At 35.1% G+C, this 24,680-nt stretch overlaps 3 protein-coding genes across 5 annotated transcripts; all 3 read left to right on the top strand.

The window, feature by feature from the left end:
- Window positions 1-12: 12 nt before the first annotated feature.
- On the top strand, window positions 13-673 carry LOC121998978 (zyxin-like). The gene has a single exon (XM_042553883.1). It carries the CDS (start codon window positions 178-180, stop codon window positions 418-420), a length of 243 nt encoding a protein of 80 aa, XP_042409817.1. The 5' UTR covers window positions 13-177; the 3' UTR covers window positions 421-673.
- A 3,483-nt stretch (window positions 674-4,156) lies between these two features.
- LOC121979364 (BEL1-like homeodomain protein 11) lies at window positions 4,157-6,351 on the top strand. The gene is made up of 5 exons (XM_042531355.1): window positions 4,157-4,368; window positions 4,455-5,118; window positions 5,292-5,671; window positions 5,784-5,844; window positions 5,947-6,351. The coding sequence occupies exons 2-5, from the start codon at window positions 4,516-4,518 to the stop codon at window positions 6,052-6,054; spliced, it is 1,152 nt and encodes a 383-aa protein (XP_042387289.1). The 5' UTR covers window positions 4,157-4,368; window positions 4,455-4,515; the 3' UTR covers window positions 6,055-6,351.
- Window positions 6,352-7,406: 1,055 nt separating this feature from the next.
- On the top strand, window positions 7,407-22,912 carry LOC121979345 (TNF receptor-associated factor homolog 1a-like). 3 transcript variants are annotated; one of them, XM_042531336.1, is made up of 13 exons: window positions 7,407-7,586; window positions 8,091-8,340; window positions 11,220-11,331; window positions 12,636-12,724; window positions 12,826-12,894; window positions 12,977-13,106; window positions 14,419-14,577; window positions 14,710-15,073; window positions 17,818-17,930; window positions 18,199-18,337; window positions 19,451-19,914; window positions 19,988-20,180; window positions 21,513-22,912. In XM_042531336.1, the coding sequence occupies exons 2-13, from the start codon at window positions 8,154-8,156 to the stop codon at window positions 22,821-22,823; spliced, it is 3,330 nt and encodes a 1,109-aa protein (XP_042387270.1). In that variant the 5' UTR covers window positions 7,407-7,586; window positions 8,091-8,153; the 3' UTR covers window positions 22,824-22,912. The 3 variants fall into 3 exon arrangements, with proteins under 3 accessions (XP_042387270.1, XP_042387276.1, XP_042387263.1); XM_042531342.1 differs by having other exon boundaries at window positions 8,087-8,340; window positions 18,202-18,337; XM_042531329.1 differs by having other exon boundaries at window positions 8,087-8,340.
- Window positions 22,913-24,680: the final 1,768 nt, after the last annotated feature.

Below are 24,680 nucleotides of genomic sequence, written 5' to 3'. Positions count from 1 at the left end.
AAATTCATTCCCTCCGGTCTTCTTCTGACCCAACGACACCCAACTCCTCCCTTTACCTCCCTTTCCTTCCCCTTCACGGAGCTGCGCTTTGTTGTTGGCAAGGATCAATCGAAGGAAACAGAGGACGAAGGAGGTCGACCCGTTGTTCGTTGCAGAGAAGAGGGCGAGGGAAGGAGCATGACCAAGTACGCGGAATTCTTCGATATGGGGGTGAGAATAGCGGCCCGGTTCCACTCCCACTGCCCGCAGACCGCTCGCATGTACTACAAGCCGCCGCCCACCTCCTTCGACGCCGACGAACCGCCGGCACCCGAGGCCGCCCGCCGCCATCGCCCTCCGCCACCGCCGGCGACTTTCAGCGAATGGCCGGAGGCCGAGTCGACGCCCCACGGATTAGTCTTTACTCCGTTCGAGGATTGAAATGGTGCATGCTCTGTTTCCGGCCGTTGGGAAAACAAAAAGGGGATTTTTTTTTATTTTATCTGGAAAAACAAATATTTTGATGAAAAGGAAATGAAAATTAAACGATTAATAAATTAAATAGTCGTGTCCCTCGATGACCCCGGAGCACTGATATAGCGGTCAGGTGTTCGATTGTCTCTTAGGTATTTTTGATTTAATTATTTCCGATTTATTTTGATGACATGTAAAAAAATTTTATAGGGTCGGATTATTCATCTAGACTCAACGTTAATCTGATTAATTTTTAAAATAATTATTATTTTAAATATTAAATATAAATACAAACCCCATTTTTATCTAAAATTTACGATTGTATTACTCATCCCATATGTTATTATCGACCGTTCTATCCTAAAATATAGACAGAGATTTTTTCTATAAATTTTATGTTCATTATTATAATAAAAAATAATTATATTCAACTCGAAGAAAGTGGTGGAAATAAAACGTTGTTGTGGACCAGAGGATATATGCTTGCGAATATTATTATTATTATAAATTAATAATTAATTCATAAACAAGTTTTTTTTATTTCTTTTTGACTTTCTTCGCCGGAGATTTCGAAATCGACTTTTCTTTTGTCGGAAAAAAAACTTTATGGTCAATTTATTTAATTAATTAGTCGTACAGTGTGACAGTCCGTCCGTGGACTTCAACTTTTGAATTTTGAAATTTGGAAGAATGGAGACTGGGAAGGCCAATTCAGCCGTCCATTAATTAATCATACTTTAGCGTATTGTCTTTGAAAAAAATAATTAAAAAAACATTTAAGATGTATAAATGTCTTAGACCATTTTCAACCCATAACATTATATATTTATATTTAATGTAATTTTCATAAAAAAAATGATATAATTTTGATATAAAAAATACTATTTTAGTTTCACTCCACCAATATTATAGATAATTGTTTTTCTCACTCCCTTTCCCTTTGACAGCGCACTCCCCTCTCTCTTGTTAAATGATCTTTTTACCCTTTTTTTTTCAAAAATTACAAATTATTTTAATTTTATTCAATTTTATTTACTTCTTTAGTTTTATTTTTTAAAAATTTATTTACTTCTTTAGTTTTATTTTTTTAATAAATTTTATTTATTATTTTTTCATCAAATTTTTTATTTTTTATCCATATTTTACTTTTAAATTTTTTACAAAAATTTACTATTAAAAAAAATAAAAAATTACAAGAGATCGAATCATATGTCCCAATATCACCTATCCCCGTGTCCCATTCGTCGCCCTAGCCCACTGTCGGTGGTATTTGACTGTCGTCCCGATTAAAACTATATCATAAAGGGAAGGTGAGCGCAGTGAGGTTGTTATCGACATGATCGGCGTCAAAATTTGACCGGATCTAAGCAGACTTTCCTTCACCGTTGATCTGAGTCCCTTCTTAGATTCGACCGAATTCCAATGTCGATCACGCCGATGGCGACCCCCTGAGTTCACCTTTCTCCTTGGGTATAGTTCTGGTCGAGACGACGACCGAAGATTGTCGATAGTGAACTAGAGATGACGAGTGAGACATGAGAATAGAAAATTAGGAACAGGAGATCCGAGCTCATATTACAAATATAAAAAATAATATAATATTCTTGTCAAGAAAATACTTACTAAAAAAATAAAAAACAAAAAAAAAATGAAATAAGAAAAATAGTATAAAGGTAAATAATAGAGGGGCAGGAAAGGGAATGGATCAGAGATACGAAAATTTACAACTAAAAAATTAATAAAAGATTATAAATATATAATAAAAAAATTATTGAAAAGAATAAAACTGATAAAAAAAACTGATTAAAAAAATAAAAATCAATTAAACAAAACAAAATAAAATTAAACGTGGAGGAGAATAGGAAGGGATATAAGAGTAAAAAAAATAAGTGGGGCCGGAGGTGTGTCAGAGGGGTGAGAAAAACATATCTCATATTATATCACAAAAAAAAGAATCTTTTATTTTTCTTATTCATAATTTAATTATCAATGTACATTTAAATTTATTAATATTTTTATATGATAATTAATATATTTAAAATTAATAGTTTATTAATATTTGATAGGTTAATTTTTATTCGTACTAACTTGTTAAGTTTAGTTACTCATGTTTTTAATTTTTTAATAATATTTTAATTTAGTACCATTACTATTTTTATTTTGTATGTGATGGTAATATATTTTATATTTATACATATAATTTTTTAAAATTTTTTATTATATTTTTTTTTTTATGAAATTAGTGATATAATTTATAAATGTAATTATAAATAAAATATATTAAATAAATTAAAAATAATAATTTTAATAAATTAAATCATTACAAATATACATAATAAATTTAAATATGCTACTAAATACATTTAATTTAAATTTATAATAAAAAATAATTACATTTAAATATCCTATAAGATAAAGAAAATAATAAATACAAATTAATTACATTTTATTTTATTAATTATATAATAAAATAAAAAATAAAAACACTCTGATGGGAATATTATTTGTGGCACACTGTATTTGGTGTGTAATTTAGTACATGGATTGGAGTATTTTGATGTTCATTTTATATTAAATTTGATATTTTGATGATAGATTAGAGATGTTCTTAAACACCTATTACACATTCTCTCTCACTATGTGAAAAAGGAGAATTCACACATGTTTTTTTACTTACTTAAAATTTTAAATCTAAATATACACTTTAACCTTAACCCAGTTCTTTCCTTTTTTCTCTGAAAAGAGCTTTCAGCTCGAGGTTTTGCACGTGAAAGTTCAGAAGATTGCATAATCAATCTGTTGTAAGTATCGATAATCTGCACACCTTGAAGTTCTCATTCGACCTGCCCACTTGATGATCTATGCTGTGAGATGATTAAATTGCTAAATTAATGAAAAAGCAGAACGACATTAGCATAATTAATAATAAGTTTGATAATGAAAAAAAAAAGGTTCAGTATCCAACCATCATAGTATTTATACCTGTAAAGAATCAAAGAAGAAACTTTACTTCCTCCTTTGAATTTAATTCCTGACTATATGCTTGAAAAGATGAGCCATTTGTTGTTTCTCTCCTGTCAAAAGCAGTGGGGGGTGTCCACAGACCATGGACTCAGCCACTGCTTGAAATCCTCAAGTCTTCAGTACATTTATTGTATCCTTCAACGGAGGAGGAGGAGGAGGAGGAGGAGAGAAAACATGATATTTTATGTGCCCTTTGCTAAGAAAAGGTAGCAGACATTAATTGAGAGAGGAAAGTCGATGCCAGTGGCATTGAATCAAATCACTAGTCGAGTTCATGGCCAATGCAAACTGGAACTCACATCACAATCTCACTTCCGAGTTCCAGGCTTGGCTCAACATCCTTTTCGCCTTGCCTGTGCCATTGAAACGCCAGAGTGGGTCTGAGAAAATTCTGAATGCCTCAAGCGTGTAGCTCAGTAGCTGCCACAAAAGGCAGTACTGTGAGCTCGCACAACTTCCAACGAGACTGAGAAATATGTGGGGGTGTTCACATGCATTACACAGTAGGGTACTAAGGCTGGGACTCCAATGCTCTGCTTGGACTTATTTGCTTCGTCTGTCGGCTGCCATGGAAGGGGACCATTGTTCCAGGGGGCATTCTGCTTTTTTACTCAGTCACCCTCACTTGCATCTCCTTCCTTTTTTTTATCTTTTAGAGAGAGGGAGGCATGGTATCTGATGCACATGGTTTCCAATTGTTTTGAGCTACTGGAGTCGCCATTTAGCTGGAAATGGGAGTTTTACATTCTTCGGCTCTCTCTCTCTGAAGAGTTTGCACTGTTGGATTGAGAAACTTGGATTGGTTAGATCTTTAGCTTGTTGTGTTGCTTCTTCATGTTCATCCTGTAGTTCTTCGACAGCTTCACTGCCTTCAACATTGGGAGTGAGAAAGTAGTAGCTTTCTTCTTGTTCTTTTGCACGGTTTACTTTATATTGTTTTCTAGCAATTTTATCTCAATCTTCATGATGTTTTATAGCAGTTCCGGTGCTTTTCAATTGGATACAAGAACCCAGGAACACTTCCTTCAGCTTGAAAGAATGCAAAGCCAGCTGCTGTCGTCAGAAGCACAATTACTCAGGTCAATTGATCCAGTCGATCTTCAAGCAGAGGAGGATTGTGTGATGGAGAAGAGACGTTTGATGAATTGTCAAGACGACAAAGAGAATGACTTGCATGGCCTCGCATGCAGTAGAAGCCAAGGACTCTCACTGACTCTTGGCTCTCACCTCCCATCCAACACTTTTGGTGCTTACAGATATGAACAAGTAAAAAATCACGAATCATGCACCACATATGAAGCCATGAGGGAGGATCTGAAAGAGTTCGATCGCGCAAGATCACATAGGTCGCCAGCAGTCGACTACATTTTCTCCAAAGGAGAAACCTGTGGCAGCTCCACTTACAGGAATCTGACATCAATGACCTCTTTGCTTCAGCGTTCTAAGTTTTTGTACCCTGCTCAAGAGCTGCTTAGTGAGGTTGTATCTCTAAGGAGTGCTGTTGATCCAAGCTATGATGAAGAATTAAGGAAAGTCAAGTCTTTTGGAGTGGCAAATAGGAATGGTGGTGTTTGCTGTTCATCTGCCGACAATCCTGATACTGATGTTAGAGTTCTCAAGCTTGTTGCTTTGTTGGATGAGGTACAGAAATTAATTTCTCCCTCGCTGTTCACTCATTTTTATTTGATATATTCAACACGGTTAGATAATGCATCCAAAATCAGGCAGTATGAAAGGACAAAAGAATCTTGACTAAGTAATGCTGAGAAAATACCAAATAAGTGTGCAATTAATGTGTGCCTGTTTGATTTCAGCTTGAAGGCAGATACCAGCAGTACTTCCACAGGATGGAGCAAGTGATATCATGTTTTGAGATGTTTGCAGGCAGTGGAGCTGCTGCATCGTATACTGCTCTCACAATCCAAGCTATGTCCCGGCATTTCTCTAACCTCAGAGACACAATCATCACTCAGATTCATGCTTCAGGAGTTCTCCAAGAACATGACCAACCAAGGGAAGCACAAAGGCACCCTTTCATGCACACACTGGCTGATGAAAGCTTTAGACAGAACAGAGAAGCTCTTCAGAAACTGGGTATCATTCAAAACCAACAAGTCTGGAGGCCTTTGAGGGGGCTCCCTGAGGACTCAGTCGCAGTCCTTCGAACTTGGCTATTTGAAAACTTTCTTCACCCGTGAGTTCGATCTTAGTGCTGTTATCATCCTTCCTTCTTCACAAACATGAAACTGAATAACAACTAAATCACTATATTCATTGAAAGCAAACATGTGTGATTTCTATTGCAGCTACCCTGATGACAAAGAGAAGCTCATTCTGGCTGCAAAGACAGGCTTGACTAAAAACCAAGTAAAGTTTTACCACTTTACACAATCTACTCAATTGCTTTCATTGTTGCTTTTGTTTCTTCAAGTCTAGACATGGGACTTCATTTTGCTTGTATTGATTCAGATCTCGAACTGGTTCATAAATGCTCGGGTGCGGATATGGAAACCAATGATAGAGGAGATGTACAAGGAGGAATTTGCAGAGCACTCTGGAAACTTAAGCCCATCTTAGAGCAATGAAGGAGGATTCCTACAAAATGCTGATGAAGTTTTACCTATCCATCTCAAGTTTGTTCATGCATGGTCTCTTTGTGCTGTCCGAGTCTCATGATGCTGCTTGTTCATATTCCCTTTTTTTTTTTTTCGTGAGGAGATCTGTGTTTGTGTCAATCCATATATGAGTTGATTTAACTGTCGATCATTGAAGAAAAGTTGCACAGTTAAACTTTCATTTGGGCTTCTAAATACTCTTTATTATTTTATTTTTTTCTGTATTGTGGTAGAAAAGATATCCAACATTGTTCTTGGCAGCAAGACGGCAGGAAAGCTCAGCCTTGAAACTAAGTTGCAGATGGCTGTGAGTTATCCATTCAGTAATCTTTAAAAAGAAATTCATTTTTTTTTCATGATTTCCTTTCTGTGCATTGAAGTTTAGAAGGAGCTCGATCTGTCTATTAAATTCAAAATACCAAGACATTTAACTAAAAAGATTCCTATTATTCGTACATATTTTAAGAAATCTCATATTGAAATGTGAGATTAAAGAGTAGATTTAAAGTACTGTAATTAATTATTTTGAAATAATGTAATTTTTAATTTAAGTTTCTTTGTGAGGTAATTATTATATTTTTATTTACTTCGTTTAAAGATTTTGAATAGTTTAGCGGTTCGATTTGGTTACATCGATGTCTAAGTCAAAGTTGCTCGTGTCAATAAGATTTAATTGACTATCATATTTTATGTATTTTTAAAGAATTAATTTATTGACAAATGACAATAACTCGTAACCCCCTTTTTAAATATTTAATCAACAGAATATTCATCATCATTATTATTATTATCTATTTAAATTTATATAAATTATAGAATTATGAATGTATCCATAATACATCAAGCAAAAGCATTCTGTCTTTTCTTTTTTTTATTGATCACGTTTATTTAAATAATTATCTTAGTTAATCTAACTCATTTTATTATCTTAACTCTATATTTCGTATGGTTTTAATTTTTTTAGTAATAAATATTAAATTAGTTATTATTATGATTGTGCAACTATTAGGAAGAATTTCGTAATAAAAATTATTTAACTTATAGATTTTTATTCAAAAGCACATCGAATTGATCAAATTATAATTATATTGATTCCAACTAGCAAAAGAAAAGTATTCGGATCTTATTTTTTTTCCTTAAAAATATTCATGTACCAATTTCCAAATCCAATAAATATGATGCTATAAATAAATAAATAAATAAATAAATAAATAAAAACAAAAGTACCGTGGGTCCCTTTCAGTTTCAGTATGATTGGAAAAGGGGAAAACCCTCGGTTTCGATATCTATATAATTCTCTCTTTACCGATTACATGAAATTCTTTCGCTACCCTGCCGGCTCCTCTCCTTGCCGTCGCTTCTACCTTCTGACTTCGGAAACCCTGTCGTCGCCCTCACCGTCGCCGGATCCTCTCGATCGTCGTCGAGACTAGTCGGGAAAAGGCCTTTCCTTCCCTTCCCTCCTCCGGCATCCTTTCGCCGTAGCCTAGCAAGGTACTCGATTTAGATCCGTTTCCCCGAGGGTTGGCCGTGGATTGGATTTCCTTAGGTGCCGATTGGCTCTGGATGTGCCTATATAAGGCTGGTTATTCGAATCGAGTGCAGACTTTTGCTAGATTCTTTGCGTGTTTTACTCTTTGGTTATTTATCCGCCGGCACGGTGAGGCGCTAGCTTTGACTATTTTTGTCGAGATTTGATTTTAGGCTGGTACTTGTTGCACAAAGAGTAGGATTTCGAGAAACTTGCTGCTTGAATTGATGTTGGTGTCTTTCTTATATGTTCGGTATTAGGATAAAGGGCCAACTATTGTCTGCGCTTTTATTTCATTTCACGTCGCTGTTTTCTGTTTTGTTGATAATATTGGCTGGATGGTGGGCTGTATTCTGGGTTCTCTTTATTTGCGTATGGGAGGTTAGTTCATGAGTCACGGGGTGAAAAGGATTGTAGTGGCCTTTAATTTCTTTTTCCTGCATGTACTGAATCTCAATTTTAGGTAGGTCTGTAGGGGAAGAAGAGGACTGCTCAGAGTTTAAGTTAGAAATAATCTGATTTCTGCTGCAATGGACGGAATTATAACTGAGGACTATGGAGTGAGCCTCAGGTTTGCAGCTACAGAGGGGATGCCCAGTGAGCAGCATTCCATTTCTGGTGACTCAATTGCTGATTGGCGATCTTCAGAGCAGGTTGAGAATGGAACAGCTTCCACATCGCTCCCTTATTGGGATATCGATGATGATGATGACTGTGGTGTGCTACCTTTCAACTTGATTTCTCCTTGAAGCATTTTTCTTCTCGTTGGATTTCATTACAATGTTCATTTTTGCTATATTTTTTTTTTCTTTGAGTGAAACTTTTTTAAAAATATGTCAAGTGTATCTCTCATCCTTTTGAAAAATAAACTTATTCAAGAATGAACTTGAATCATGACTCAGATAGTTTATGTTGCAATGCAGATGCTATTTTGCCTTGTTATTTTGGCAAATTAAACAGATCAACCAATAACATATGATGGTCCTGAGATCTAAATTTTCGTTTTGCCTCAGTTTAAGATTATTTCAGTTTATTTTTATTTTAGTTATACTATTTTTGTGTTGCCTAGTCTATTTTGTTCCAGTTTTACTGGAACTAGGAAGCTATCATCAAATACAAATTTTCTATACATTCAATCAAATACAAATTTTCTAGTTCATATCATCTCTTGTTCCTTGAGATTGGTGGTTGAGGCATAGAACTTTGCAAGTTTGCTGCTTGAGGCACTCAAACATATCTTGTGCTATGCTAAGTTGTATTAGAATCCAACTTCTTTCCCTCAAATCCTATCTCATGACTTTGCTACTAACCCCTTTCTCTACTGTTGCTAGTAAACAACATCCACCTTTGCATCACTATGTATACTACGCCTTCACAGCCACCCTAACCAGCCTTCATTTTACCTTCATTCTTTGCCCTCCCACTTGTGGGTATTCCCTAGTCCAACTTTAATAGCCTGCTAGAGAGGCTGTCTGCATTGAAATAGCCCATGATCATTCTCACTCTGAAGAATCCTTGCAGTAGTGCCTTTGGCCTCTTGGTAGACGCAACGTCTTGCTGAGGATCCGTATTAGCATTGTCCGTTATTAGAGACACATGCAATATTCACTTGTTGCCCTCCTTCATTGGCATCTACCATCATCACCCATCCATCCACTATAATAGTTAACTGATCACACATATGATCAAGTTGTGTACAATCAAGTGTGCACATTTACCTCAGAGTCGATCAAGTTGTGTGCAATTAAGAGGTTGAACCTATGAAAGACCCAATTTGTAGGGCACCTATTAACTACAAGCCATCCACTTGAAAAATAACCATTCAAAAAAAAATCCTTTATTGGAATACAATGTATCAACAAGTTAGGAACTTGTAAGAAAACATTTACAATTTCAAAGGGAGGAGCAAGATGAGGAATCCCAACACTAGATCTAAAGAATCTACTTTAAGCAACTTTGACAATTGACAAATAGTCTCAAACTTTGCGTTTTCACTAATTACTCGTGTAATTCAGCTGGTAAGTTATGGCTGGCATCTTAGTTTAACCTTCGGTTTGTGGATAAAATGTAGATGAGAACTTCTATCGGGTGTTGCATATTGTTCTTCCATTTGAGTGAGTTGAGAATTCTGATGAATATACTAATTCTTGGAGAAAATTGCATTACATGATGAAAACATTAAATTACATGCTAATACACATTTTTGACTAAAAGTGTACACTTTCCAAAATACATACCCCGTACACTTTCCAAAATAAGTGCATCTACATCAGCTTCCCTATCTAAAATGCATAATTTAGGGTAAAAAAGTTACTTTATTAAATTTAGATATCCACTTTTTACCACACCATATATCAACTTCCCTATTTATTCTCTCTCATCTATAATGTATAGGGAATGAAATTCATTCCCTAAATTTAGAGAAGCACTATTCATAAATGCGAAATTTAGGGAATGGATAGGGTAGCTGATGCAAAGGTTTTTTAGCTACTCTATCCAAAATTTAATGTAAAAACTTTGGATAGGGTAACTGATGTGGATGCTCTAAAAGATTAATGTCAGGTCATTTGTACAATGTTATAAAAAATTTATTCTATTACATCTTTTTTTTGGTTTTCTAATCATATTAAATATTTCTGCAAATTTTCAATATAGAAAATTCTCACATAAGGATATCCAAGCTCCCATCTCAATTCTTAATTTCCTCACATGTTTATCTCCAATCTCGATGCCCACAATTCCCTCTATTACGCCCTTTGCAAATTATGAATGCAGTGACACCAGACATTACTGCCTCCCCACAAAAGACCACAACAATATTGGAGCAAGTGCTCTTAGATTTAGTTGACATCTGGATTTAGAACACTTTGCAAATTGATACCTGACAATTTCTTTGAAGTTCAAAAGTAAATGTTGAGACCTCAAGCACCTCATCTGACCATTTCACTCTTATTTAAGTTCTCAGAAGCTTCATCATGTTTGTTAGTGTAGATAGGTCAAGTTCTTGGTCGAGGGATCGCAATGCAAATAAATTAGTGCACCTTGATAAACCTACTCTACTTTGTCAATCTTATGACAAGTTACTAATAAACTATGAAAGAAGAGGTCAATAAAACAAAATTTTCAAGTTCATATTCTCTCTTCCCACTCACATATACATTGGGTCATGCAATTCTATGGGATATATGATAAGGTAACATCAGTGTAAAAGCTCATGAATATTTGTAAATGTGCATTATGACCCAGGTACTTGGTTTTGATTGGTAGAAGTAGCCTATAGGAAATCTATGACATTAGCTTTTGATAATCTGAGAATAACACGATTGAAGTTTTTGCCTTGTTTACCTTCTTGAATAGCTTTCTTGCTTTTAATACATTTCATGTTTTTTGTGCAGTTGATTTTTACAATTTCCTATGATACAATAAGATGCATCAGTCATTGCAGAAATTGGCTTTGACTAGAACACTACTAACTGCCCTGGAATCTGTAGTCAGGGTGGTAAAACATTTCATTTTAGATTTTGTTGCCATTTTGCATTTGTTTTCTGCCATGTTTTCATGGTCTATGTTGTTTCATGATACGACTTCTCTTTCAGGACCAAAGCCTTTGGATCTTTATGGAAGATTCACGTGGAAGATTGAAAAGTTTTCAACAATCAACAAAAAGGAATTGCGTAGTAATGCATTTGAAGTTGGTGGTTACAAATGGTATGGGTTCTATTTAATAATTTTTATGTCATACCATAACTGACTCTTTTATTACCCTAGTCATCTTCTACTATATTCTTGGTTCCTTCTTTGGGTTAAGTGGAATGTATATTTAATTAACATGTGCAAAAGTGATAGGCAACTGATTTTCAACATCCTATATTTTTTTTGAGATATTGGTTTGTCTGACCTAGCAGAATTTAAAATGAGAAGGTTACTACTTGGGACTTTGTAAATCATTAGATTATGTCAACGATCTAGCATATTCCTTAAGAGTTTCCAACCTCGTTGGTGAATGAGTTCATGGAACCAACTTCTTTGCTGGTATGGGCAAGGGTGTTGTCATTAATCTCTTGTCATGCATTTTGTGCTGTCCAACAAGGTCTAAGGTACCAATTTCAATCTTTTTGATCGGAATTGTCTTCTTCTAGTTGTCATCAATGGTTGAGACAAATTAGTTCTGTCGGTGGTTTAGAAAGGTAGACGAGGAAGATAAAAGGTGCAAGGACAAGAAGAAAAAGCAAGAAGAAAGAGAGAAAAAGAAGAAAATAAAACTGCTAATGTCGTCTGCCATGCAGATCCAAAGTATATCTGCTTGTACCTTTCCCATTCCATTCTACTTGTGAAATGCTATGTTTTGCCCATACTGCTTAAAACATAGTATCTCTCACTTTACTATGTTAATGAATCAATGCATGTAAGAAATTTGACTTTCTTTTTGGTGTATGAGATCAATTGACTTTCTTTTCTGCTAGGGGTGAGGCGGTGAGTAAAATTTTGGTTCAACCACAATAACCGACCGAACTGAACTAATTCGGAAATTCAGTTCAATTTATTTAGAAATTCATTTTTTAAAAATATCAGTTATTTTGGCTAAATCAGCTCAGTTTTGGTTTTGAATTTTGAAAATCGGTTAAATCGATTAAACTATTTTTTTATTAAATAAAAAATAAAGAATATTAAGATTTTTTTATCAATCCGATTAAGTTTTTATTAAAAAGTTTTAATATTTTTTATTTTAAAAATGATTACTTTGATTATTGATCGAATTAATCTATTTTTTATTGGTTTAGTTTGTTTAGTTTTAATTGTAAGAATCAGTCGGTTCGGTTGGTTGAAATTTGTTTTTCAGTTAGTTCAGTTTTAGCAAATTCGGTTCGGTCTGTTTTAACCAAATGCTCACCCCTATTTGTGGTGATATTAAGAGGTGAATTGTATCTTATAGTAATATTTCGTCTACATGTTTACTGATGTGTACCACTAATCTATTGATATGCATGCTTAAATATATCTTAATTCTACAGGTACATACTGATCTATCCACAAGGATGTGATGTCTGCAATCATCTTTCTTTGTTTCTTTGTGTTGCCAATCACGAACAACTTATGCCAGGTTAGCAGCATATGTTTGTTCTTGTCTTAACTACCTCATACAACTTTTGTTATAAGCTTCAGTAGCAAAACTTGTCTTTTTGTACTTCATGATTTTGGCAGGGTGGAGTCATTTTGCACAATTCACTATAGCTGTAGTGAATAAAGATCCAAAGAAATCAAAGTACTCTGGTTAGTCAATTTAATATATCTTTTGACCAACTTATTTTCCACAAAGCTGCATTAGACCTTATGCGTTGATGAAAATTTGCAGACACACTACACAGGTTCTGGAAGAAGGAACATGATTGGGGATGGAAAAAATTCATGGAACTGTCAAAAATACATGATGGTTTCATTTTTTCAGACACTCTTATTATCAAAGCGCAAGTTCAGGTTATCAGGTGAATTTATGTTTTTGTTGTTTCTGTGTTATAATCAATGTAGAATTAGCTTGAATATCTAGACATGTTAATTTACATAATCTATGATTCTACCTTTACTATGACATACTATTGTTTGGTAAAGAAGCTTTGAGTCAGAGTTGGTTATCAGTATAACGTCAAATCAGTTCCCCCTTTCATATTTGTTGACCTTTGTGAAAGGCTTTGCTTCTTTATCTTACCATTTTTTAAAAATCTGAATCTGTTAGTTCCATGCAAGCTGATATGGTTTATTTCCTTTCCCCCTTATTTTGTTTTCTGCTTTTATAGTCTGTCATTTGAACTTGTGATGAGAATGGAATCAGCACGTTTACTTCATTTGGTGGTGTAATTTTGCACTGGAGATAGAATAAAGTTAATCTGGATGGACTATGATGCGGTGTTTGTTGAAGTATGTTACTGCTGGTATAAGCTTGGAGATAGAATAGTTTAGATAACTAGGAAGTTAGAGCTGATTAACACACTATTCTTTTGAAGTATGTTACTGCTAATGATGGCATGCTTTGGAAATGCTGGCTGTTGTAATGAATCCTTTTGGTGGAAAGGAAATTGAAAAGAAATTATGATTCTCTTTGTAGAATGCAGACTTATCAAGAAGTGAAATTATTATGATTTGAAACCATCAGAATCTGCCTAATGCATGTATTATATGATATGTAATCGTAAGTATCACTGGAAAACTGTCGCCTGAAAAATCAGTCTACAAATAATTTTATTTTTATAAGAAGAATTGTCAAAATTATAAATGTAACAATAATAATTGTTCTAATACAAACACTGGATTGCAACGACAATGAGTGTCATTGTCACATGGGATTGCAGTGCACAATTTTTTTCTTCATGCAGCTGCATATCCTCTGTTGTCAATAGTCTTGTGCCTGAAATCCACTTGATATACAAAATTTATTAATACAAACATTTTGTCAATGGCATATGATGGTCTATCCCTCACTGAAATCTTATGCCAGAAATCCACTTGATATACAAGGTTTATTAATACAGATATTTTGACAATGATATATCATGATCTATCCCTCAATGAGGTATTATTTTTATGTTTTCTTTTATGTTGTCAGTTGCTGAATAGTCTCACTGAATATCTTCTGCAAGATGCCTGTTCTTTTACAGAGAGCTTCATGGTTAAGTGTAGATCCTATAGTAATGTTCTAATGGTGGTTTGAAGTATATACTTTCTTGCACTTTATCTGCATTAATATGAGGCTTCATTAATGATTTCATCGTGTTTTCTTCATGTCTATATTTTATTCTCTAGGGAAAAAACAAATCGTCCTTTCAGATGCCTTGATATTCAATACCGGAGAGAACTTGTTCGAGTATATGCATCAAGTGTAGAGCAGATTTTCCGGCGTTTTCTAGAAGAGAGGATAGCCAAGTTGAGAAAATTTATTGAGGACATATTGAGGTGGCATAGGTAGGAATCACTCTGCCTTTCAAGTTTTTTTATAAATTGAGTGCTGATGCAGTTTGTCCTACTCGGAAGTGATTTCACTTTTTTAGTGGACCTGGTTCAAGCTCATGATTGTCTATCCATTGGGCTTTGCAGTTTTTGTGCCTTTTGGTTAGGAATTGATGCAAATGCTAGGCGGCGCATGTCCAGAGATAAAACAGATGCTATACTGAAAGTAGTGGTCAAACATTTTTTCATAGAGAAAGAAGTTACATCAACTTTAGTTATGGATTCTTTATACAGTGGGCTCAAATCTCTCGAATACCAGAGCAAGAACATGAAAGGGACAGCTAAATTAGGAGAATCAGAAGAATTACCAGCTCCTATGGTCCATATTGACCAAGATCTCTTTGTATTGGCTGATGATATAATAATTTTGATAGAAAGAGTGGTATCAGACTCCTTATCACAGCAGCCTTTGCCTTCCAAAGATGACAAGTATTCACAGAACCGAGCAAAGGTAGGCAAAAGTGCAAGCTGAAAATCTTTCATATATGTTGTTCTAGGTGAATTATTTTTTCTGCTTGACTTGTGCATATTTCTAGAACTTCTAAACCATTTTTTCTATGAAATAGCTGACATATAATGTCTCTTACTATTCATCTTTGGCACATGCATGTGTGGCCTGTGAAACTTTCTAGTATTTGGTTCTGCATAATTTCCGTTATATATAAAAATATTGTGCAAATCTTCTATTCGGTTCATTGCTCTATTTTTGTTTCATTAGTTGGCCATATAGACTACCACACTGCTATAAACTTCAAGAAATTAACCTTAATTCATGAGTGTTGAATTGGTGTAGAGCATAGTTTGTTGTGTTAATATTGACCAATCAAAGAAATCTTAGTCATATTGATTCGGTTGATCAGTAGCATCATAATTTGTAGTAGAAACTAAAAAATGTAAAATATAATACAATGAAATTGTTTAATGTATGAGATAACAAAATTTCTGAAAACCTATGAATGAAAAACCTAATTCTTCATTGTAGTGAATTAGTAAAATATAATATAATGAAATTGTTCAATGTATGAGATACTACTAAAACTTCTGAAAACCTAAAAATCAAAAAACCTAATTCTTTGTTATAATTGAATTAATAAACCTAATTGTATGAAACTACACTTATCATAATAATTTAATATGATACTAACTAGTTAATGATTGTGTCATCTTTTACCACCCTTAATCTCCCCCAAGCAAACTCACCTCCCTGATACACTAATTTTCAAATGATCCTGTACATCAAACTCATTAGCCTAGGCAATTGAAAAGCTTAGATTTTTGCTGATTTGGGCAAGGCTATTGAGTTTTGTTGTAATTCTGTTCATTCTATTGAGATATTGGGAAAAATCAAAATGGATTTGGTGCCGTGAGACTTTGCTTTATTGCTGCTTATTAATGCTATTATGAATCTGAAAGATCATATTTTTATTTTATTTTTCTGTTTAATTACATTTAATCTACTTTCCTCTAATTGAAAATATATTGGTTATAATAAATGCATATGAATGAGTTTCATCTGTGTTTTCAAGGATTTCAATCAATATTACAGTTTCTCCGTTTTCATACTCTCCTCTCTTGTTGGAGACCTATGGTTTCAGCTTCCAACTCTTGATTCATCAAACTGGTATTAGGAACATTTGTAAAGTTAATGCTAAGGATTGAAATATCTCTAATGCATAACCGTAAGCTTTTAGTTCAAGTAATAATGGTCACTAAATGAGAGAGTGTATGGACATAATTTATCTGATCATCTTGCCATCAATGAATTTCTCTGGAGCAATCCCTCATGTCTACTTCTATGATATAAGAGCTCAGGTTGTCATCTTTCTTATCTACTGTTCTCGTCTTTTTGTTTAATGTAATCTATATTATAAGAGCATATCCATGTATATCTATTCTGCAGTTTCACATTGATTCTTGTAGTTGAAGGCTTCTCCGTATGGTGGTTTCCCCAGAGCTACATTTTCTCTTTTCTTTCTACATGATTTTGTGTTTTTTCCATTTCCATTTAGTTGATTTGTCATTTTTATGCTTTCTTATTTAAAAAGAAGATTTACAACCAAATATTTTATGGCCAGATTTTTACCCATGTTACACTTTTTTTTTTGTGGAAGTGATTTATACATAATGCCTTGTTTATATTGATGAAAGTGGGGCAGTGGGTGGGTATTTTTTGATTTTATTTGCTTAGTAGGCAGGGTTGGTTTGCTTATTTGTGTCATTTGCAATTCCTACCTGATATATTCATACCGGTTACTCTTTTCCTCAGTGAAAACCTTTGTCACTCATTCTATACTTTCGTTGAGGATAATAAACCATGAGGGAAGCTCACAAATCTTTCTTTATATTAATTGCGACTATAATTTTTTATTAACTAAAAAAATGTATGTTCATAGAGATTAAGTTAAAACTAATTAATGCTATGCTTTTAATGAAGAAGTGAAGTAAGAACTGAATTTCTTATGTGACAGACCATCGTAATTCCAAACATGAGACACTAATTGCTACTCATATGGACCGTTCAGTACTGCCTTCTTTTGAGAAACATCTTGTCATTTGTTCGGTTTAGGTATCTGTAATTTCACCTCTGTGTGGCATGAAAGTTGCCAAATACTTAGCACCATAGTTTGGGTTGCAGTCATCACTGGTTTAATATGGATTTTGCTCTCTGCAGTCATGTGGTTAAGGCCTAGAGTTTCAATTTTAATTTTCATAAAATATAGATTGGTAATCAGATTGACACTATAACAATATCATTAGTGTAGGTTTGCCTGGAAGATTTGAGAGCGCTTCTCAATGAAGGTGAAGAACAATACCTTTGTAGCATTAACTGCTTGTGCTCCTACTATGTGGCTGTTTTAAAAACATGATTAATTTGCTGAGGCTTGTTATATCTCATCAATGTAATATTGAGATCATATTTTCTAATTGATCAGGCAGACAATTAACAATAATTTAACTATCAATTTCCCTTGGTGTTTGTGCTTTATCTCAAAGCCGCCGCAATCATGTTTCTATATAGGGGATTAGGATCATGCATCCATTCATTCTATTACCTCTAGGTATATGGAGATTTGGCCCCCTTTCCTGGCAGTCTCTACTTGATTTAATTTGAAAGGAAACTAATCTACTCTGGAAATTATGGTACATCCTTAACACCTTAGTGTAGAATATATCTCAAACAAATTGCATCTGTAGGATGGAAGTGCTGGAGACGAATTTATTAAGGAATCTGTTGAGCGAGACGAGCGACGACTTTTAGAGCTGGGTCGCAGAACTATAGAAATGTTTGTGCTGGTTCAGATGTTCAGGTAACGATTAAGCTGCAAAATTATTTATGACATGTTTTGTGAATTTTCAAAGTTACAATTTTTTTTAAAAAACGTTAGCATATTATGCTAAGAATCTATCCAAACGTACATGCATGGCTTCACCAAATAACTTTAACAAGCTATTTGAATTGTATTTTGGCATGCTTAATTTGTCATGATCCTAATAGCTTCTAATGCAATTTCTGAATTTCAAATTCTTTCCGGAGCAACTGTATTAATAACTTTGTCTTGTACATGATGCTGGCAGCAGTAGAATCGAAGTTTCCTATCAGGAGGTTGTTGCTCTAAAGAGGCAAGAGGAACTTATTCGTGAGGAGGAAGTAGCCTGTCAAGCTCAATTAAAGCGTGGTTCTAGTGAAAGGGAAAGACGTTCAAAGAAAAAGCAGGTTCGTCATTTCATATAGTCTTGTCTTTACAAAATTGCTCAGTATAATTGTGGTAATTCTTCAATAGTTGAATGCTTGCAACTTGTGTGTTTCTTAAGCTGGAGTTGCATGTGAATACTTCCGACTTATCTGCAGGCTCCATATGAATCAAGGCATACTGTAACATTTAAGGACCTTGATAAAAGATGGGAAAAAGATTAATAAAGGAATCCTTTTCCATGTAAAATAGTCCAGCCTTGAAATTTGTCCCTTAAAATTTGACCCAATCCTGAAGGGGAGCCTTGGCGCAACGGTAAAATTATTGCCATGTGACGGGTTCGAATCCTGGAAACAACCTATTGCAAAAAGCAGGGTAAGACTGCGTACAATGGATCCTTCCCCGGGACCCCGCACGGCGAGAGTTTCGTGCACCGGGCTGTCCTTTTTTTGAAAAAAAAAATTTGACCCAATCCATACTTTTGGAAACCCTCAATTTGGCCCCTGAAGTGTAAATGTCATATTCAATTCGATTGTAGATTGCTCCAGACAATCACAAAATTAGTGTACCTAGGAAATGAAATACAAACATTAGCCTGAATTGAAGACATTAATTCATAAACTTCTCATTTTTTGTTTGGCATGAATAAATGATAATAAGCATGCTTACAATATTTTGAAAAGTCATGGCAAGTAGGTTTTAAGTGTTTTTTAATTATTTTTTTAGAAAAAAATACTGGAAATCCCAGAGCATAATTTTCTTTCTCTATTTTTTAGTATTCCAACGAAACAAATCTTAGGAAGTACGCAAAGGGTGAACAGGTGTCCCATTTGTTGTGTGTGAACAATGTTAGGAAGCTTGACATTGATGTGCATACATAGAGCTACACTATCTTTGATGGTTTTTTCTCCTATATTTTGACAAAGCTTCCTGAAAGAAATTTTATTCTTTGGTTTCATTTGTACTCTTATAATTGCTTTCTTTGCAAACTCTAAAAGTTTATCATTTTTCCTTTTATTGTACTTGTGCTTCAGTACCCCTTTTCATGTCCAATCATCATTAGTTCATATCTCAATAGTTGAAGTGCATGAGCTTTTAGTATGATTAATATTGTTGTTTTCCTTGTCTTTTTACAGGCTAAACAGAAGCGCAACGGTCGCAAAGCTAAAGACCGAGGGAAAGATGAGGATTGTAATCCCAGGAAGGAAAAATTCCAGCTTGAATGTCAATCTGAAGATAGGATTCTTGATAGCTTCCCTTCTGATCAAGTAGAATTGGCTGGTGAAAAGATTTTTACCCATGAAGCTGCATCAGATGTGTATGATGCCGTAGACGATGTTGTCGAGGTCGTTCAACCTGACATTGATGAGGCAGGTTTTTGTCCTTCTATATCAGATACTGACACTTCAGAAATTCATCCGGTCATTGAAATTAATGGCGTTGATGTACAAAATGGACAAATTGACAAGAGGAGCCAGTCTCTTATAGCTGATAGCTCTTTGACATGGTCAACTGAGTCAGTCCTCTCAGCTCTAGACAGGGTATCATACAATGGTAGCACATTACCAAATAACAAAAAAATACAGTACTCTCGCAGCAGGTAATTTAGTTACAAGCATTTTTTGTGATTGTTTCTACAGCTGAAGTTTTTAATCTGTCAAGTTGTTTTGTAGGAGAAAAAATAAACGAGATATTGAAAAAGAATGTATAGATTCGACAAATGGTGTGGATAATCAACGAGCTAAAAATATTAGTGATGGTAGCTCTCATGACATCAATGGCAAGAAGGCTTCAGAAACCGAACCAGATTCCACTGTATCCTCCATGAGTGAAGAGCAGCGACCTGAGAAAAATATGGCTGAAAAGGTTCAGTTTATTCTTTAGCTAATGTTTTACTTTTATTTAGGGGTTGTATGACTGAAGTTAACAAAATGCTGCTCCACAAAGAGTAGGGTTATTAGGCCATCATAGTGATGCAACACAACAACACTCTGATACCAATAGATGTAGCACAATTGAACATGAGAATTTAAAAATGGAAATCTTAATAAAGGGCAACCTGGTGCACAAAGCTCCCGCCATGCGGGGTCCTGGGGAAGGATCCATTGTACGTAGCCTTACCCTGCTTTTTGCAATAGGCTGTTTCCAAGATTCGAACCCGTGACCTTTTGGTCACATGACAACAACTTTACCGTTGCGCCAAGGCTCCACTTCTTAAAAATGGAAATCTTATAGACTAAAAAATGGAGTTTTACATGAGAATTGTAATTCTTTTATAGACTTTACTAAAATAGGAAACAAATAAGCAATTCAGGAAATGCAATAATTTCCATTAACAGGCTTTTGAGAAGGACTAATTATCAAACAATTCAAATTATTACTGACCAACTGAAATTGAATTTGAAATTTGAAATTCAAATTTATTCCCTAATCTCCATAGTATAGTCTGTTGCGAATCTTGTTAGGTACTTGTTAGTAATTTTAGATAATCAATAATTTTGAAGAAGCTTATTGCAGGACCAATCCTTGCCAATTCAGTAACACTTTCCTGGTTCTCTTGTTGCTTATTATCTCAAGATGAAGAAAAGAAAATGATGTTCAGCACTGCATTTTGCTTTAGTAGCCTAGTGCCTCAATTATGTTTCCACTTTCCATGAAGCATCTGAATACTAGCACTCATGTTTAAGTTACAAACTTTTAAGTTTTTAATTCCATATTTTTTACATGTGAATATTATTACTGCAGGAGCTTGTTTGCTTTCATTTCCTTTTTGATCAGTCTTAGAGAAGCTATTTAACTGGATCCATTTTTTGTTCTCTCAAATACACATCTAATGTTTTGATCAGCCTTAGAGAAGCTGTTTAACTGGATACATTATTCTGTGAGCTTGTTCACTTTCATTTCCTTGATCAAGTCTTAGAGAAGCTTTTAACTGAATCCATTTTTCCCCCTCTCAAGTATGCATCTAATGCTTTGCCTCTGTCAATCAGTAGTGTCCTCTTATATTACTTCTACATGATAATATTTGCATAACTCCTCTTTCCACTTACATCCAGTCCTTACTTTCTCCTACCAGATCTAGATGACAAACCTTTGATAATGAACTTGAGGATCTTATGCCATTTTAATTTTATAGTGGAATCATGCCATCTTGTGTTACTCTTTATTCTAGTTAGTTTCTTAACTTTTTCACCACAGGAGGATGTTGCTATTCTACAAAAAAGATCAACTTCGAAGGATCTGGCTGATGCAGATAGGATACCTTCTTCACCTAGTCTCATCAGAAAAACACCTGCCATTCTTCTGCAGCGAAAACAGTCATTAGCAACTACTTCCTCTGTCACTGCTGCTGCTGCAGCAATAAAGCCTGCTTCTAATAAAAAGCTTTCTTCAAATATTGCCCAAGCTGATAACGCAATACCTATCACATCAAGGTCAACAACTACCTCTAGCATCCACTCCGAAGCTCAGAAAAATAACATACCAGGAAAAATTAGTAGCTCTCTTCAAGCCAATGCTACGTCAAGGCCATCCAGTGCTCCACTTATCCCAGCTTTGAGGCCAACTGCTTCAATCACTACCACACAACAAGCTGTACCTGTACTTTCACGCTCTGTCAGCTCAGCTGGTCGATTGGGCACTGCTCCATCTGCATCTGCCCCAAGTAATGTTCCCCAGTCGTACAAAAATGCCATAATTGGTAAAATGGCAAATGCTTCGTCTTCCCAAAGTGTTGCATGCTCTCAGTCTCCTTCAGAGTTTGCATCATCTGCATCTACCCTTCCTCAGACTCCTTCAAGGAATGAACATATGCCAAGTCAATCTGGCTTGACCTTTGGTTGCCTTAATCCAGATGTGGTGACTAGCCTGCACCCGTATAGAGATAACCACTATGAATTTGCCACTTCCACCACCAGCAGCAGCAGTAGCACCTACAACAGTCAGAGTTTTGGTTCACTTGTGGGTAACATGGAGAAGCTTAACCTCTATGGGAATCCTAACACGCAATATCCAGATGCAATTGGGTCCAGGGTTTGTCCACAACCACAAGACACGGTTGTGGAGGAGTTCCCCCACCTCGACATCATAAATGACTTGCTCAATGAGGATGAAAACATTGGACGGACAGATATGAGTTCTAGTCACATTTTCAGTCAGCACTACTCGCTTCCAGTTAACTATTCTAATGGTGAGACTAGGCTATTAGTTAGCGCAAACCGATTTGGTCAATCTGAGAATCACTATGGTGAGGGACTTCAAAGGGGCTATGATGGTGCTTCCAGTAACCTACTCCACAGAATTAGAGATGAGCATTTCCACCAGATGGATCATTCATCCTACGCGAATAGCATGTTTGACAGATCGATGCAGAAGCAATTGCCATACAGAAATACCGATCCCTTGATATTCAACTTGACTAACGGAGATGCTAATGGATATGCTCATCAACTTCCATACTATATGGCAAGAGGGGGTAACGGATTCTTGTACCGTCCTAATGGGCCATGAGTAGAGCGAAACTTAATCATTGGCCACAATAATGATTGTAATTGAGGTATTTTATTCTCCTGAGCTGCCAGTAAATTATACTTCTTTGATCCCCTTCTCCCCCCTTTTAACATCCTACAGAAAAGAAAACATTTCGTTCAAGGAATTCTGCCTTCTGTCCTGTGCCTTATCATCCATTTAGTATAAGTGGAATCATCCATTTCACTCTTTTTCTTTGGTTGATTGAAGTAAATGATTAGAATGATCATGTTAAATTTGGTCTATCCATCGACCAATTTTATATGCTTGGTTCATTTGACCTGCCCAATAAGTGTTTGCTCACTTGTTCTATCAAATTCGGTTGTTTGGTTTCTTTCTCAGCTTGCTCGATCGACTAGGTTTGCTCAATTCGTTCTGCATGTGCAACCTCAGTCCGCATGTGCAACCTCAGTCCACCCAATTCATTTGAATTGTTCAGTTCACTCAATTGACTAGTTAAGTTTATTCAATGGATTTGGTTTGGGTCGCACAGCTAGGTCACTTATATTCATTGCTTGTTAGGTCCATTGGACTCATGTAGCTCTATCTATTCATGGCACCTGTGTGATCTGATCAGCCTATAAGCTTTGCTCGACTCATTAGAACTGCTCAACTTGTTTTGTCTGTTCTTGTTTTATTCATTAAGCATGTAGTTTGCTAATTTTAGGGTTTAGGGATCTGCTCAGCCTATCCCTTTAGCTTCTTCATATGGTTCATTAGGTTCATTTGATTTGTTTGACCTGCTTGAGACCCAGCTCATTAGCATTGATCAACTTGTTCATTCTGGCCTGATTGGTTTATTTGGCACATCTAGTCTACTCATCCTGGCTCACTTAACTTGTCTAGCTCTAGCCTTTAGTTTTGTACTTCTAGGCTCATTTAGATCCAATTCAGTTTGAAATTGACAGAGAAGTTCTATCCGTTCTCACTTCCGGATTTACCTAGTCGTCGATGAAAAATTTTTGTGCGGTCGGATTGGATCGGTCATTTTTAAGATTAATTAATTCGAAAAGTCAGATACATGGATTATTAAGAAAAAAATTATATACAGGATAATGAATAAAATAGTCATTTCTTAGAATGTATTGGCTCTTCATGATCATCCATCTTAAATTATAGACAAATATTAAAATGTGAATGTAATGATCCATTCTCCTGTCTCATTTAAAACTGCCAAACATTGATCTTAAATTTTATTACTACAACCAATCTAATTTGCTAGGCTGAGTCTAGACATGCCCCTGAGGCTACGATGTCGGGGTAAGGGTACGTAGCTATTTTTCAGACATTCATGATTTGATATTTAATTATGATATATTTATAGAATTTTTTTCTTCAAATGAGATTTGCAATTAAGAAATGTTGGGGTTCTGGGCCGCTCATTGTAAGTACTTCCTGATTTACTTTAATAATCGATGAAAAATTTTTATGGAGCCAGATTGATTATCCCAGACTCAACATTATCTAACCTAGTTAATAATTATTTTAGACGGAGTTTAGACAATTTATTGATCATCACAAATATAAATCAATGGTGAGCATATGACGAGATTGTTGGCTATAAAAGGTGAAATTGTCACTTCTAGGATGGATATCCTTTACTATTTGGAAGGGAGGTTTCTTATGGAAAATTTTATCCGGCCACAACAACACAGGCCAGAAATGCAAGGAGTTGAGGTACACAAATTTAAACTGAAATCGACGCACAAAGGGTTATTTATTATATTAAAACTTTAAATCGTTAACATACTTTTATCATTTAACCTCAATTTTAAAACTTTTCGGGTGGATGAGGCCATCAGGCCCAACTTATTGTTTGCTGTCAGCAACCATATTATT

This window comes from Zingiber officinale, chromosome 1B (assembly GCF_018446385.1).
Source record: "Zingiber officinale cultivar Zhangliang chromosome 1B, Zo_v1.1, whole genome shotgun sequence".
NCBI classification, from domain to species: Eukaryota; Viridiplantae; Streptophyta; class Magnoliopsida; order Zingiberales; family Zingiberaceae; genus Zingiber; species Zingiber officinale.
This window is presented reverse-complemented; position numbering and strand designations above follow the sequence as displayed.

Excerpts from the sequence above, each read along its gene's own strand:
- LOC121998978 (XM_042553883.1), top strand. The coding sequence starts at position 178 with ATGACCAAGTACGCGGAATTCTTCGATATGGGGGTGAGAATAGCGGCC.
- LOC121979364 (XM_042531355.1), top strand. The coding sequence starts at position 4,516 with ATGCAAAGCCAGCTGCTGTCGTCAGAAGCACAATTACTCAGGTCAATT. Across the intron at positions 5,119-5,291 it reads TTGTTGCTTTGTTGGATGAG|CTTGAAGGCAGATACCAGCA; the intron begins GTACAGAAATTA and ends GTTTGATTTCAG. Across the intron at positions 5,672-5,783 it reads TTTGAAAACTTTCTTCACCC|CTACCCTGATGACAAAGAGA; the intron begins GTGAGTTCGATC and ends TTTCTATTGCAG.
- LOC121979345 (XM_042531336.1), top strand. The coding sequence starts at position 8,154 with ATGGACGGAATTATAACTGAGGACTATGGAGTGAGCCTCAGGTTTGCA. Across the intron at positions 12,725-12,825 it reads TCACGAACAACTTATGCCAG|GGTGGAGTCATTTTGCACAA; the intron begins GTTAGCAGCATA and ends TGATTTTGGCAG. Across the intron at positions 19,915-19,987 it reads ATACAGTACTCTCGCAGCAG|GAGAAAAAATAAACGAGATA; the intron begins GTAATTTAGTTA and ends GTTGTTTTGTAG.